This window comes from Leucoraja erinacea, chromosome 3, assembly GCF_028641065.1.
Source record: "Leucoraja erinacea ecotype New England chromosome 3, Leri_hhj_1, whole genome shotgun sequence".
NCBI classification, from domain to species: domain Eukaryota; kingdom Metazoa; phylum Chordata; class Chondrichthyes; order Rajiformes; family Rajidae; genus Leucoraja; species Leucoraja erinaceus.
This window is the reverse complement of record NC_073379.1, coordinates 85083492-85100952: the sequence shown is the minus strand read 5'-3', so window position 1 is coordinate 85100952 and position 17461 is coordinate 85083492. Positions and strand designations below refer to the sequence as shown.

General features: G+C 40.5%; 1 protein-coding gene across 1 annotated transcript in view; it reads right to left on the bottom strand.

The window, feature by feature from the left end:
- The window catches only part of cep120 (centrosomal protein 120), a 97377-nt gene that overhangs the window by 43881 nt on the left and 36035 nt on the right, over positions 1–17461 (bottom strand). The window contains 3 exon segments of the mRNA XM_055633123.1: positions 1755–1851; positions 7704–7886; positions 12567–12716. Coding sequence (XP_055489098.1) covers positions 1755–1851; positions 7704–7886; positions 12567–12716 — 430 coding nt within the window.

Genomic DNA, 17461 nt, shown 5'->3' with positions numbered 1-17461 from the left:
TTCTCCAGGGCAGCTCTGGAACTCCCTCTCCCAACTGATCCGCAATTCCGTGTCCCTCACCATCTTCCAGTCCCGCCTCAAGACCCATCTCTTCACCTCTGCCTATCCTTAGCCTCACGTCCCCCTCCCTTTTCATCTGTGCATGAATTGCCTCATATTGTGTTTTGAATTGAATTATGTCTTTAATTTGTGTACTAGTCATGTCTCTACTATTTATTTCATTCCCCTTACATGTTTTTCCTCTACCTGCTAAATTTTTGTAAGGTGTGCTTGAGACTCTTGAAAGGCGCCCATAAATAAAATGTATTATTATTATTATTATTATTATTATTATCTTGGCTGGCATGGACAAGTTGGGTTGAAATGCTTATATCGATGCTGTATGACTCTATGATTGTCATTTTAATAACAAAATGACCCACAACCATTGCACAACAGGTGAGGTGAAGTGAAATTAGAGGATGGACAAATGCCGACATATTGGAACAGCTGGTGGAGGTGCTGGTTCACAGCACCAAAGACCCATGTTTGATCATGCCTACGGGTGTTGTCAGTGCAGAATTTGTATGTTCTCCCTATGATTGCGCGATCAGGTGCTCTAGTTTCCTCCCACAGTCCAAAGTGTGCAGGTTTGTAGGTTAATTGGCTTTTGCAAATTGCCCCTAGTCTGTAGGATGCAAATGTGGGATAAAATAGAACGATGGTCGGCATGGTCTCAGTGGGCCGAAGGGCCCATTTCCACACTGTATCTCTGAGCAAATCGTTGTGCTCTTCATTTCCGAGGCAGAAAAGGGCTTAGGAAGTGGCAATACCAGGGAAACTATGGGGTTTGAGGAGCAGCGTTCAAGAGAGGAAGGTGGTGTAGGAATTCAGGAATATTAAAGTGTGATGATATGGGATTACTTTATGGAACCAGCTGGCCTTGTGAATGTAAGCTTCCCCAATGAAGTGCAGAGAATATACCTTGCAGACAAAGAGGACAGCAGTGCTGCACTCAGACACATATATGGACTGGCAAAGGAAGGACTCGGCTGCAACCACCAAACTGTCAACACAGTGATGTCATATTATTGTCCTGCAGTCTTGAATGATTAAAACTTAAAATTGATATCCCCTTCATATTTTATATTTATTTATTTCCGCAGAACATTTCCAAAGAGTGAATATTATTGTGTTGGAGTTTGCATGCTCTCCCAGTACACATATGGTTCTCCACCAGTTGCTCTGGTTTTCTCACACATCTCAAAGGCATGCTGGTAGTTCATTGTCTACACAGTAGGCTGGCAGGAAAATCAAGGGTTTGGAGTCGGGCATGAAAGATAATGTAACATGAAAATTAATGAGAATGGGGCAAGAGAATGGATAGAGCTGTCATACATTATACGCAAAATTATCTCCATCTGTGAGAAAACTTGAAATAAAGTACATGAAAACTGAGAAAACAGTGGCAGAATACTCCTCTCCCAAATGGATAGGTTTAATGCAGACATATGGGCAGCAATTTAATCCAATTTGTTCTAAGTTTACAGACAATAGCAAATTCTCATTTTAGTGACAACCAGAGTCATTTAAAATTATGAGGAAAACATTGTTCACACAGAGTGGTGAATCTCTAGTATTCTCTATTTTCTATGTTTCTATGTGTGCTGAGCTGGCAACACAACAGTATTTAAGAAATGCAGATCAAAATGAATCTATCCAGTTCATAATCAAAATGTCAGGCTTGAAGTCGTGCAATTATATCATGTGCTTACCTGCGAAGAATCAGACACAGTGATATGTTGTGTTTTCACTAAACCATAATCTTCCAAAGTCATGGAGTAATACAGTTCGGCAATTTTGTTACTTGTCCTGTTAAAATAGTGGAACTGTGTCAGCAAAAAACCTTCCAAAAAAAGTTCTCAAGTATACAAATTCAAAAATACTCTACTCACAAAGATCACGTTAAATAATCGAGAACAAAATAAGCGCAATAACTTTACTATCCCAAACTTTGTAATATAATGGAGTGCACTGAAACCAATGTTTAGAGTTTACATTAGCAACAGCAACTCGTTCTTCATGGTGCAATAATTGCCTTTCAAACAGTGAATCTTTTTAAATAGCAGTTTATGGTTTAACTCATCGTGCAAAATGACATTTATATTGTTGGGTACTTTCTTCCTATTAATAACAATCCTGTGCTAAAGGAACTGCTTTGAAAGAGTGTAGATTCCATCTGTCATCCCACCTACTCCCTCCCATGAATCGCTCCCCCCCCCCCACACCCTAACTATCTTCCTCAACAATAGACAAATGGAAATGTTTTATCATAGCCATCTCCTTCACACAAGATAAATAAATTGAGGCTTTTGACAAAAGAAAAAAAATCACATGTGGTTAAAGTGCACATTGTCAGATTTGCTCAGGTGTGTTTAAATGCCTCCCTCATACAGGTGTAAGAGAGCTCTCAGCACCTAGTCTTTCCTCCAGTCTTTCCATCACCCTTGGAAACTTTTATTGCTGTTTATCAACACGAGGACCAAAATTGTGCCAATGAAAGTCAAAGAAGCCATTATGAGACTGAGAAACAAGAATAAAACTGTTAGAGACATCAGCCAAAACTTCGGCTAACCAAAATCATCTGGTTGAAATCATTAAGAAGAAAGAGAGCACTGGTGAGTTATGATCAGCCATGATCATATTGAATGGCGGTGCAGGCTCGAAGGGCCGAATGGCCTACTCCTGCACCTAATTTCTATGTTTCTATAATCAAGAGAAATCCCCAAACAACTGTACGACAGATCAGAAACACTCTTCAGGAGTCAGGTGCAGATTTGTTAATGACATCAACTGTCTGCAGAAGACTTCATGAACAGAAACTGCAAGATGCAAACTACCGGTTCACTGCAAAAATAGGATGGCCAGGTTACAGTTTGCCAAGAAGTACTTAGAAGAATTCAAGAAAAAGGTCTTGTGGGTAGATGAGACGAAGATTAACTTAAATCAGAGTGATGGCAAGAACAAAGTATGGAGAGAAGAAACTGCCCAACATCCAAAGCATACCACCTCATCTGTGAAACACGATGGTGGGGGTGTTATGGCCTGGCATGTATGGTTGCTGAAGGTACTGACTCACTTATTTTCATTGATGATACAACTGCTGTAGGTACTAGCATAATGAATTCTGAAGTGTATAGACATATCCTACCTGCTCAAATTCAAACAAATGCCTCAAAACTCAATGGCCCGGCAGTTCAATAGCAGCACATTTGGAAAGAGGTGAAATCATTGGACAAAGTCAGCATGGATTTATGAAAGGTAAATCATGTCTGATGAATCTTATAGAATTTTTCGAGGATGTAACTAGTAGAGTGGATAAGGGAGAACTAGTGGATGTGCTATATATGGACTTTCAGAAGGCTTTCGACAAGGTCCCACATAAGAGATTAGTATACAAACTTAAAGCACACGGTATTGGGGGTTCAGTATTGATGTGGATAGAGAACTGGCTGGCAGACAGGAAGCAAAGAGTAGGAGTACGCGGGTCCTTTTCAGAATGGCAGGCTGTGGCTAGTGGGGTACCGCCAGGCTCAGTGCTGGGACCCCAGCTATTTATAATGTATATTAATGATTTGGACAAGGGAATTGAATGCAACATCTCCAAGTTTGCGGATGACACGAAGCTGGGGGACAGTGTTAGCTGTGAGGAGAATGCTAGGAGGCTGCAAGATGACTTGGATAGGTTGGGTTAGTGGGCAAATGCATGGCAGCAGATGCAGTATAATGTGGATAAATGTGAGGTTATCCACTTTGGTGGCAAAAACAAGAAAGTAGACTATTATCTGAATGGTGGCCGTTTAGGAAAAGGGGAGATACAACGAGACCTGGGTGTCATGGTACACCAGTCATTGAAAGTAGGCATGCAGGTGCAACAGGCAGTGAAGAAAGCGAATGGTATGTTAGCATTCACAGCAAAAGGATTTGAGTATAGGAGCAGGGAGGTTCTACTGCAGTTGTACAGGGTCTTGGTGAGACCACACCTGGAGTATTGCGTACAGTTTTGGTCTCCTAATCGGAGGAAGGACATTCTTGCCATAGAGGAAGTAGGGAGAAGGTTCACCAGACTGATTCCTGGGATGTCAGGACTTTCATATGAAGAAAGACTGGATAGACTCGGCTTGTACTCGCTAGAACTTAGAAGATTGAGGTGGGATCTTATAGAAACTTACAACATTCTTAAGGGGTTGGACAGGCTAGATGCAGGAAGATTGTTCCCAATGTTGGGGAAGTCCAGAACAACGGGTCACAGTTTAAGGATAAAGGGGAAATCTTTTAGGACTAAGATGAGAAAAAAATATTTTACACAGAGTGGTGAATCTCTGGAATTCTCTGCCACAGAATGTAGTTGAGGCCAGTTCATTGGCTATATTTAAGAAGGAGTTAGATGTGGCCCTTGTGGCTAAAGAGATCAGGGGGTATGGAGAGAAGGCAGGTACAGGATACTGAGTTGGATGATCAGCGTTGATCATATTGAATGACGGTGCAGGCTCAAAGGGCCGAATGGCCTACTCCTGCACCTATTTTCTATGTTTCTAGGTTTCATTCTACAGAAAGACAATGATCCAAAAAACACTGCTAAAGCAACAAAGGAATTTTTCAAAGCTACAAAATTGTCAATTCTTGAGTGGCCTGATCTTAGACATAGAAACATAGAAAATAAGCTAAAGGTGGCTGCAATACATGCCTGACAGAGCATCACCAGGGAAGACACCCAGCAACTGGTGATGTCCATGAACCGCAGATTTCAAGCAGTCATTGCATGCAAAGGATATGCAACAAAATACTAAACATGACTACTTTCATTTACATTACATTGCTGTGTCCCAAACATTATGGTGCCCTAAAATGTGTGGACTATGTATAAACACTGCTGTAATTTCTACATGGTGAAACCAAAATGTATAAAATTGGCCTTTATTAAAATCTGACTATGTGCACTTTAACCACATGTGATTTTTTCTACTACAAATCACAAATTGTGGAGCACAAAAGGCAAATAAATAAATGATGGCTCATTGTCCCAAACATTATGGAGGGCACTGTATGCTATATAGTATATATATTTTATATACTGAAATGTTTTATATACATATTTAATATACTGTACGGTTTGTACTTCAGTTTACAAGTCAAGGGATCATAAACTCTGTCAGTAGATAAAACTAATCTTCTGGGCACGAATCGTATTAATGGGCCATTCCAGTGAATTTTAAAAATCACCACTTGCATTCTTTTGCAAGAAGCTGATTCATTTCCATCTTAAGTTATTTCTGGAATCCCAATATAAATATATAATCCTTAATATTTAAATAAAGAGATAAAACTTACATGTCACCCAACCTCAAAACATTACCATTCTCAAACCCGTTTTCAGAATGCAATAGTTCAAAGATTAGAGTCCAAGAAATTGTATTGCTTGGGTGAACAAAACAGAGACAACCCAGGTATATCGGACTACTTTCTATTTCGCAACAAACTTCTTGTTCATCTACTATGACTAAAAGTGCTTTTAATTGTTGTGCTCAATCACCCATTCTGTCACCCAATATCACAAAAAAATACCAGTAGTCGAGATAAAAATTGTGATCAATAACTCCCTCTGATCATTTATTACTTCAGCCATTTTATGCAGTTTCTCCAATTAGCAAAAATGCATCTCACTTTTCCATATATTTGTCATAAGAATGCTCTGCCTTTCCCTCCCCACAAAATCGCCATCCTGTGTACATACATGGCATCCAGTAGTCAATTCATGATGGAATAGATTATTAGCCGATTGCAACATTTTGGGGAAAAAGTCACGAATAGGCTATATGACCCAGAGGCAAACCCTGTTCTACAGAGCTCCTCGATCCAGGAAACTTGGTTTTACTGTTACTATATTATTATTAATAAGGTTTATTGGTTAATTACCCTATTGTGGAGTGGGAAAGAGAGTTAACATTGAATTAGCATGAATGGGTGATCACTGGTTGACGTGGACTCAGTGGGCTAAAGGACCCATTTTCATGCTCTCTCTAAACTAAACTATTCCCTACCAAGAATGTAAAGTCATTTTTCTGCCTAACCATTTCAGATTTTAAATATGGTGCAAGAAGGAATTGCAGATACTGGTTTAAACCGAAGATAGACACACAAAGCTGTAGTCAGCGGGGACAGGCGGCATCTCTGGAGAGAAGGAATGGGTGACGTTTCGGGTCGAGACCCTACCATATAAAATATGGTAACGGTAACTTTTTGGCAATAATATTAAGTGATTGCACAGGCTTTACCCGTCAGCTAATAAGACAATAAGTAACAATCAGCATTACGATCTGTAAATCATATCAGCAATATGACTGGAAAAGTTTGTGAGCACTGCCCTCTAGTGTAGATTGACTGAATATTCCCACACAAAGAGTGGCATGGAGATTATAGGATTATCCTAGATTGGTGTCGTTTTGTTCGTTAATTGATTTTTACTAGCACAGATGTTGTGAAAACATACACACTTAGCCAGTAACAGCTCACTGATCAGTGACAGTGCACAAGTTACAGAAAGCAAACAAAGTGAAATTAAATATAACATCCTTGAATTCTGCAGCAATCTATTATTTGTAATTGAATCTACAAATCCTATCCAAAAATCTAGGTTGGTCAACTCACGTTGAAGCACAAAATCTGAAGAAGTTTAATTTACTTATTCAATTAAATTACAGGACATGCACATCATGGCATTCACCAATTTTAATAATCCACGAAGAAATAAAAAGGAAAGGCACAAGAATTTTTTGGCATCCAAATTGCCATTTCCTGAAGACTTTTCCATTTCATCATTGTCACAATGCCCTTTTTTAAAGATTCAATAAGAGTTGTGGAGGAGTTAATATAAAGTCTAAGGAATACATTATTATGATTGCCAGAACATTTAGTTGCTTGAAGTTATAGCTTGGAAAACTAATGAAATTATAGAGAATTATTTTTGATTAATTTGATCAAATTAATTTGATCAAATTAAATTGAGAGAATAAGACATGGAAATTTCAAGAATTTACCTTAATGCAAATGTTATCATACTAAGACAAAGATAAAACCATAATGCTAAAAGTTGCAGAAAAAGATAAAACATGCAAGATGTTTTTGTAGACAATTTGCTCATTGCCATTCATGGTCTCAAATTACCATAATATGGCTTCAAAGATAGCAGAAAAGACTATGAAATAAATCTACAGATTATAGGGCCTTCACGGTGGCACAGCCGTAGAGTTGCTGCCTTACTGGAGACCAGGGTTCGATCCCGACTAAGGGTGCTATCTGTACGGAGTATGTACGTTCTCCACGTGACCTGCGTGGGTTTTCTCCGAGATCTTCGGTTTCCTCCCACACTCCAAAGACGAACAGGTTTGAAGGTTAATTGGTTTGGTAAATGTAAAAATTGGCCCTAGTGGGTGTAGGATAGTGTTAATGTGCGGGGATCGCGGAAAAGGGCCTGTTTCCGCGCTATACAGAAAAATATCATGTGGCTGTAATTTATGCCACTTCCCATGAAAGACAAGGACGAGGAAAACAGTATTTACCAGTAAAAGATCTGTACTTGCTATGTTACATACATATAGGATTATGAATGAAACATTATAACTCTCGTTAATGATTTACTGTACCAATTTAACAATCATACTTGCCCTTGTGCTGCTACAACTGGAATCTTTTCACTGTATGTCTGACGCCAACACTGATCACCTGATAGACCCAAAAAACGGGTTTTATCCACTGTTAGAACGTGTGACAATTTCAGTCTTGCTATTCCCAACAACACGTCTTTAGTCATCTTATCCTTGTGCCACACTTCAATCAACAATGGTAACCTAAAGAAAAAGATTCAAGAATGTCAAGTCAAGAATTGTCATATGTGCCGGCAACAGAACACTTAAATGCTTATTTGTGGCAGCTTAACGCGTCTGTAAAAATAGCAAAATATATAATCATAATATAATACATTAATTAACTGCACTTTAGTTTATTATTGTAATGTGAATCGAGGTACACTGAAAATCTTATGTTGCATGTTATCCACTCAAAGACAACACATGATTACAATCAAGCTGTTCAGTGTGCAGATAAAGGATATAATGTTTAGGGCAAGTCCAATTAAAGATAATTAAAAGTCTCCAATGAGGTGGACGAGATGTCAGGACCACACTCTAGCAGGTCAGAGGACGGTTCAGTTGCCTGACAACAGCTGGGAAGAAAGTGTCCCTGAAACAGGAGGTATGCATTTTCAAACTTTTGCCTAATGGGAGAGAGAAGATGCACAGACCGGGGTGAGATTGGTCCTTGATTATCAATTTAACAATTCAATGCTTTAAAATGTTTTCAAATGCAAAATCAAATTTAGACACCAGTGTCGTGGCCATTTGGCTTAATGTTATAAATTATGGCCATTTGCCTTTAAATTTTGTGTGCCTGTAATTATGTGGGTGGGATTTATTACGTATTACACAAGCGGATGTGCTAAGGTACATGTAGAAAGTTGTCTAAATAGGCCTGAAGGCCACGGCTATCGAGAGGCAATAAGGTTACATAAAGAAAGTTATGGTAATGAACAGAGGATTGCTAATGCATACATGAAGAAGGCCTATGCTTGGAAAGATATAAAGCCAGAAGATGTGGAGCCATTAAGTGAGTTTGCGATATTTCTTAGAGGTTGTTGTAGCTCGATGAAAAATCTCAACCACATGGAGGAGATGAATCTTGTTAGTAATACTAGAGCCATCATTCTAAAACTGCCCAGGTGACTTAGAGAAAAGTGCAGAGATAAACCCATAGATAAAACCAAGCAGGCTGAATAATGGAAAAGAAGAACTGAGTAGCCATGTTACCAGACCTGGTGGATTTTTTGGAAAGGGAAGTACGATTCATGTTAGATCCACACCACGGGAGTATTCAAGATTATAAACCAATTGCAACAGTCAAAGGTTCTACCTTTACTGAAACTAAAGGAAGATCAGGACCTAAGGGAGGCAGTTTTGCTATCACTATATTTATTACCTGTGGACACGACAGGTGGAATGAAAGGAGATGTATGTACTATCAAGCAAAAAGGATTTTGTCTGTTATGTGATGAAGTTGGTCACAGGTGGTGTCGAAGATTCAAGAAGAAGGAATATAAAGAAAAGATGGGCTTCTTAAAGAAGGGAATCTGTTTTGGATGTTTGAAAAAAGGACACATGGTTAAAGATTATGAGAGTCCTATAACTTGTGATAAGTGCAAGCAAAATCATCCTGAAGCACTTCACACTGTAAGGAAGAAGCCGGTGCAAATAGAACAGAAGGAGAAGCCAGCTACTAGTGATGCTGTCACCTCACCTCAGATAACTGCTCATATTGGGGCCGGGGTAGAAGCCTGTATCTTCTCTATCTTACCGTTACTTGTTACGAATACAGTGTTGCAAACGTATGCACTTTTGGATCATGGACGTGTGGCTACCTTTTGCACAGAAAGCTTTATGAGAAGGCTGGACATTACATGAGAAAAGGTTAAGATTCTGTTGCGTATCATGAATGAAGAGAAGGAGTGCGTTAGTCATTACTAGAGCCAGGATTTTGCCATAAATGCCATGTGCCTTTTCATGCCTTTTTTGATGATTTCAGGAAGATAGTGCCTTTTTCATAATCATGAAAGTGCCTAAATCAGCTTTTTTTGTCGTTTTAACGCAACTTACAAGAAAATTTACACCACCGGGGCGAAACCCAGCTGCAAGTGGGTGTTAAGTAATGATTGGAGAGGGTGCGTGGGAAAGGGTCCAGCCTTTGCAAACTGGAGTCATGCTTTAAGTCGGTGTGAAGTGGTGATTGGGGAGAAGTAGTTGGGGAAGGGTCCAGTCTTTTCAAACTGGAGTCAAGCTGTGAGTAGGTGTGAAGTGTTGGTTGGGGTTACCAGGGTTAAGTTTCTGTTTATCAAAACTGCTGTAGAACTCATTCAGGTCGTTGGTCAGCTGACGATTGTCCAAAGAGCTTTTCCTCTTGTAGCTTGTGATTTCTTGCAAGCCCTTCCACACTGAAGAGTCACTTGCTGTGAACTTGCTCCTCAACTTCTCAGAATATCTTTCCTTGGCAGCTCTAATTCCTCTTCTTAGCTTGTTCTTGGCCTGCCTGTAGAGGTCTGCATCCCTGCGCCTGTAGGATCTACCCCGCAAAGCGTCAAAAGGCCTAGTCAAGTCAACCCCTTGTAAAAAACTGAACGATTTGGTGAGAGTGTATGGGAGTGATATATTCGCTACAGACAACTGTGTGCTGTTTTGCAACGCATGTGAGAAAGCAGCGAATCATGAGACAAAAAGATTTAATCTCCATGCATGTACAGACAGCTAAACACAAGTTGGCGGCAGAGCAAGAGAAGGTAGGAAATACGCGAGCTTGTCTCCTCACAACATTTACTGCTGGCTCCAGTCGCAAATCTGAGTTTTCGAGTGATCTGTGTAACGCATTCATTGATGCTGGAATTCCACTGTGGAAATTGAAAAACAAATCTCTCAGGTTTTTTAGGGAAATACACAGAGGAACATATACCAAGCAAGTCATCATTATGGAGAAATTATGTTGACAGCAATAACATTGTTGTGCAGAAAATTAGAGATGAAGTTGCATGCAACAAAATATGGATCTCAATAGACTGATGCTGTGGGGAGATTTGTTGCCAATGTGGTCATCCACTGGAGGGAGGTCAACCATCAAAGGAGTATTTCTTGACATCGTAAGTAATGGAGAAGTTAAAGAGCTCAACCATTGCTCAGTTGTTTACATCTTCACTTGCTTTACTTTGTACTTAAAGTTCCTGGCGATGTAGGGGAAGACATACAAATCAAATGTGAGAGGGTGATTTTAGCTAAGAAAGATCTTGAAGAAATACAAAACATAGCTAAAGTTCTCAAAGGTAGTTGTAATGCACAAGATATCGACATGAATGTAGAGTTTGTAGCTTGGTTCAGGTATGCATCAGTGACCCCAGCTGGGGTAGAAAGAAGTTTTTCACAACTGTAGCATATTCTGTCTGACGCACGGCATAGTTTAACAGCAGATAATGTGAAAAAATGCTGGTAGTTATGTGCAACCAGGCAACTTTGGTCATTTAATGTAGTATACCTTTATAATTATAATTTTTAACCATATTTTGGTGGTGGAAATAAATGCTTTATGCCTTTTTAGTCAATAAATTCCTTTTTCGTGCCTTTTTTGTAATTTTATTATGCCTTTTTGCCTGCCTATTTCAGAGATTTTTAGCACCTAAACATCCTGGCTGTAGTCATTACATTACAAGTATGGAAATATCTAGTCTGGATGAAGATAATTTTATACCAATATCTGAAGTGTTTACATATGAGACCATGCTTGTTGATCATCAAAATATACCCAGACATGAGGACTTGAGACAATGGCCTTACTTGAAGGATGTCAAGATACCTAAAATAAATTCTGGTATTGACCTACTTATCGGAACAAATGCTTTGAAGGCATTGGAACCTATACAGACTGTGAGAAGACAAGGTGATGGACCATTTGCTGGGAAAACCCTACTAGGATGGGTTATCTATGGCTCCTTGAGAAGGAACAACGAAAGCGGGAATGCCGCTGCTGTTAATCAAATATTTACTGGTAAATTAGAAAAGCGATTGATCAAGCAATACAATCATGACTTCAATGAAAATACCAGTAAGGAATCTGAAGAAATGTCCAGGGAAGAGTTAAAGTTCATGGATATTATGAATGCGGATATATAATGCATGCTATTATTTGTTTTTGATATATGTTAAGCCTTCATAGCTACTTTTTTTGATGTCTATTAGTATTTACCTTGTTATATACTCAGAACAATTAGGGGCCGGTATGTAGTGGCCATTTGGCTTAATATTATAAATTATGGCCATTTGCCTTTATATTTTGTCTGCCTGTAATTATGTGGGTGGGATTTATTACGTAGTTCGGAGGCATGTTTGTTGCTGAGATTCTTGCGCAGAAGCTAGTTTGTTTTTAGTTTAGTCAAAGAAGCATGGGGGAATGGCATAGGTTTCGACCATGTCGGAATATTCTACCATTTCGGAGCAAAATGCCAAAGTTTGAGTACGAGTAAGATTAAAATGTACTTAAACAAGAAGAAGTTTGGATGAATATTTCGCTGTTTTTAACTTCGACAATAAAGAAACTATTAATCAAGAGACTGTGTTTTAAAGATTTATCTTTGGATGGCTTCGAATGTCTCGTGGCGAACTCCCATGCGTAACGGCGCTATCTCTTTACCTCCAACATAGTGGCTAGAGGAAGAAATTCCTTGAATGATATAATGATCTGCCACTATAACCAGTATTCACAGCATTTTACTCTTTGGTGGCCTAATTATTTCCCATCTGAATAATTCCCATCTGAATAACCCAAAGTCAAGAAAAATAAAGTTACTTCATGGTTCATGACTGGTATGGGGAGTACAACTTATGTCTATGTATTATTGTATGTGATAAGATAAAATACTAAATAAACATTGATGATTGTACCTGAAAAATGTATCTTGCAATTGATGAGGTGGTGCTGCAAAGTCAAATGCACAAAATGACTGAGGAAGGATCACTTCCATATTTTTCTTTACTTCTACTGGAGGATTTGTCATGATTGGAGCCGCAGTTCCAAAAAACGGGTAGGTGTATCTAATCAGCAAATCAAAAGCAAAAAGAGTCAACATAATAATAATAAGTAAATATAGGCTGAGAACGACGCCAACAACAGAAGCACTTTTTAAATTCCAATGTAACATCCCAGCACCTCCACAATGGGAACAAAGTACAATAACAAATTTAATTGTGTGATTGCCACCCTGTTTTTTTTTTTGCCAATAATCAAACATATTTAATGAGAATAAGGAGCCCAATGGCCTCATCTGGCTATTATTCCTTAAGCATTCAAGGATGGGGACATCATCTACATTTATTTAAAAACAAACAGTGGGTAAAATTTGTCTGTGCTGTAGCTGAACATGGAGAGACCTCCGTGGCCTTTTGCCAATTCTACCGAAAGAGCAACAACTGATATGAAATTAGGAGACCAAGATAAGGTAGCTAGCCGGTGTCAGGGATGTCACGAATAAAATTGACTTTGACTTTGTCTAAAACTACAGAATATAGGTTTTAGGTGAGAGGATAGAGTTTTAAAGGGGATCCATGAGGTAAACCTTTCACACAAAATAGCTAATATCCGGAATGAGCTGCCGGATATGGTGGTGAAGACTGTAATACTAACAACATTTAAGAGACAATTGGGTAGGTATCCAAATGAGGGCAGAGAGATTGGAAATTAATGCAGCCAAGTGGTTTAGTTTTAATTTTAGAGATACAGCGCGGAAAAACAGGCCCTTCGGCCCACCGTGTCTGCGTAGACCAGTGATCCCCGTATGTCTTTGGAATGGGATAAGCCTGGATGGGTGTGGTGGGCAGCACGAACACCATGGTCCGAAGAGCTTGTTTCTCTGTGCTGCACAACTCGATAACTGTGGAAAATAAACAAACAAGCTGAACTAATATATCACAGGTGGATGACTAATATAGGCAAATAAATCATACCGCCGGACTTAAAATTTAATGTTGCTATTTCAAGTACCTTGATTTCTCCGTCTATGTCAGTCACCCATCTGTGATATTAGCTTAACTGGTTTGTTCTTTTGTTTTTACCTTTCCTCCTTTCTTCCCCCTCTGGGACAGGAGGATCAGTCAGGCATGTCCTCCACTCGTGCCCAGCCAGACATACAGGCACTGATTTTACTAACATTTTTAGGTACCTCTGATCCACAAGATGCATCATACACTTCTGGAAGCATTCTTTCTTTTCCTGCCCGCCTATCTATTTCTATCATTTCAGTACTGATTCTTGAACAACAAGCCTATTCTTCAGCAACAAAGAGAAGCAGGAGAAAGCAAGGATTGGCTCCAGCCCGAATGGGAGGAGAGTCAGAATTGAGGCAGAGGGGGAAAACAGTTAAAAATTGAGGAATTTGGTTTGTAAATTGGTAAATTAGGCAATTTATCAGTCAATATAAGCAGGACGGGTCTTAGGGAGCAGCCTTGTGAGAAAAGAGGAAGTCTTTGGCTTGAAAGTCTTCGGAGAAGAGGCTATGCAAAACACTGGACAAGGAGAGATGAAAGGAGGAGATGATTCAGTGTGATGCTTGCAGCATGTGGGAGGTCAAGGAAACTGCTGGTGCCTCTGGCTGCTACAAATGTGAGAAGTGCATCCAGGTACAGCTCCTGAAGGACCATGTTGGGGAATTGGAGAAGCAAGTGGATGACCTCAGGTTCGTCCGAGAAACGGAGTCGTTCCTCGACAAGTCCTACAGTAAGATTGTTACACCCAAGGTAGTGGAAGAGAGAAGGTGGGTGATGGTGAGAAAGGGAGGGAAACATGGAATGCAAAGGTCTGCGGGTGTTGTACCTCTTGTGAACCAGGTTCACCAACTTAGAAGCTGTCGGGACAGAAGACGTTATCACACTGAGCGGCGGACTGGCTTGCGAACCAAAAAGGGCTGTTGAGCCAAAACCAAAGAGGCCAACGTCAGGCAACGCCATTGTAGTTGGAGACTCCATTGTGAGAGGTACGGACAGGGGTTTCTGCACGAACAGACGGGATTCGAGGATGGTGTGCTGCCTTCCTGGTGCCAGGATCCAGGAAGTCACGGACAGAGTGCAGAAAATCCTCAAGGGCGAAGGTGAACAGCCGGAAGTGGTAGTGCATGTCGGCACAAACGATGTCGGAAAGAATATTCTGCAGCGTGACTTTAGAGAGCTCGGAAAAATGTTGAAAAGCAGGACCTCCAGGGTTGTTATCTCCAGTTTGCTTCCAGTTCCTCGTGCTGGCGAGAGCAGGAACAGGGAGATATGGGACCTGAATGTGTGGCTGAGGAACTGGTGCAGGGGGAAGGGATTTAGATTCTTAGATCACTGGGATCTGTTTTGGAAAAAGGGGGAACTGTACAAAAGAAACGGATTGCATCTTAACAGGTGGGGGGCCAGCATTCTGGCAGGCAGGTTTGCCACTGCTATACGGGAGGTTTTAAACTGAATAAGGGGGGTGGGGTGCCAAATGGGATAGTCGAGGACGGAGTTAAAGGGAAAGAGAGTAAAGGGATGGTTAATGACCCCAGAATTAACGGGAAAGGAAGCTCACAAAGGGATAGGAGCGTATAGACAAGTGTAATAGGGATCGATGTGAAAGGCGAGATGCGTAAGGAATTAAAAGTATTGTATATGAATGCACGAAGTATAAGAAGTAAAGTATATGAGCTTGAGGCTCAGTTAGAGGTTGGTAGATATGACACTGTGGGGATTACTGAGATATGGCTGCAGGAGGATCGTGCCTGGGAACTTAATATTCAGGGTTATACATCCTATAGGAAGACCAGGCAGGTGGGCAGAGGAGGGGGAGTAGCTCTGCTGGTGAGGGATGGAATTCAGTCCCTTGCGAGGGAAGACATAGGGACTGATGAGGAAGAATCACTGTGGATTGAGTTGAGGAATTGTAAAGGCAAGAAGACACTAATTGGTGTTATCTACAGACCCCCAAATGGTAGCCCGGATGTAGGGTGTAAGTTGCAGCAGGAGTTAAAACTGGCATGTAACAAAGGTAATGCCTCTGTGGTGATGAGGAATTTCAATATGCAGGTAGACTGGGAAAATCAGGATGGTTCTGGACCCTAAGAATGAGAGTTTGTAGAATGCCTCTGAGATGGATTCTTAGAGCAGCTTGTAATGGAGCCGACCAGAGAAAAGGCAATTCTGGATTTGGTGTTGTCCAATGAACCAGATTTGATAAGAGAACTCGAGGTAAAGGAACCGCTTGGAGGTAGTGATCATAATATGATTAGTTTTAATCTGCAATTTGAGAAGGAGAACGTTAAATCGGAAGTGTCAGTGATGCAGTTGAACAAAGGGGACAATGAAGGTACGAGAGGGGAGCTGGCCAAGATAGACTGGAAAGGAATCCTAGCAGGAATTACGGTGGAACAGCAATGGCAGGAATTTTTGGGCACAATCCGGAAGATGCAGGATCATTTCATTCCTAAAAGGAAGAAAGGTTCTAAGGGGAGTAGGAGGCAACCGTGGCTGACAAGACAAGTTAGGGATAGAATAAAATTAAAGGAAAAGATGTATAACACAGCAAAGAGTAGCCGGAAGCCAGAGGATTGGGAAACTTTCATAGGACAACAGAAGGAAACAAAACTGGCAATACAGGCTGAAAAGATGAAGTATGAAAGGAAGCTGACCTGGAATATAAAAGACTGTAAAAGCTTCTTTAGATATGATAAAGGAAAAAGAGTAGCAAAGTCAAATGAGGGCCCCTTGAAGGCAGACACGGGTGAAATTATTATGGACAACAAGGATAAATTGTATTGTATTGTATTGAAATGGCAGAATAGTTGAATAGGTACTTCGGATCTGACAGAGGATCTAAGGGGGTAGAGGAACTGAAAGACATTTTCATTAGGCAAAAAATAGTATAGTGTAGGCTAATGGGACTGAAGGATGAAAAATACCCTGGGCCTGATGGTCTGCATCCCAGGGTCCTCAGGGAGGTGGCTCTAGAAATAGTGGATGCATTGGTGATTATTTTCCAATGTTCAATAGATTCAGGATCAGTTCCTGTGGATTGGAGGATAACTAATGTTATCCCACTTTTCAAGAAAGGTTCGAGAGAGAAAACGGGGAATTACAGACCAGTTAGCCTGACTTCGGTGGTGGGAAAAATGCTGGAGTCATTTATTAAAGAGGTAATAATGGGGCATTTGGATAGCAGGAAAAGGATTAGTCCAAGTCAACAGGGTTTTATGAAAGGGAAATCATGCTTGACTAATCTTCTGGAATTTTTTGTGGATGTGACAAGTAAAATTGATGAAGGGGAGCCAGTGGATGTAGTGTATCTAGACTTTCAGAAAGCCTTTGATAAGGTTCCGCATGGGAGACTGGTGACTAAAATTAGAGCACATGGTATTGGGGGTAGGGTGTTGCATGGATAGAAAATTGGTTGGCAAAGAGTAGGAGTGAACGCGCCCTTTTCAGAATAGCAGGCAGTGGCGAGTGGAGTGCTGCAAGGCTCTGTGTTGGGGCCGCAAATGTTTACCATATATATTTATGATTTGGAAGAGGGAATTAGGAGCAACACTAGCAAGTTTGCGGATGACACAAAGCTGGGTGGCAGTGTGAACTGTGAAGAGGATGTTAGGAGGTTGAGGGTGACCTGGACAGGTTGAGTGAGTGGGCAGATGCCTGGCAGATGCAGTATAATATAGATAAATGTGAGGTTATCCAATTTGGCGGCAAAAACAAGGGGGCAGATTATTATCTCAATGGGGTTAGGTTAGGTAAGGGGGAGGTGCAGCGAGACCTGGGCGTCTTTGTACACCGGTCAC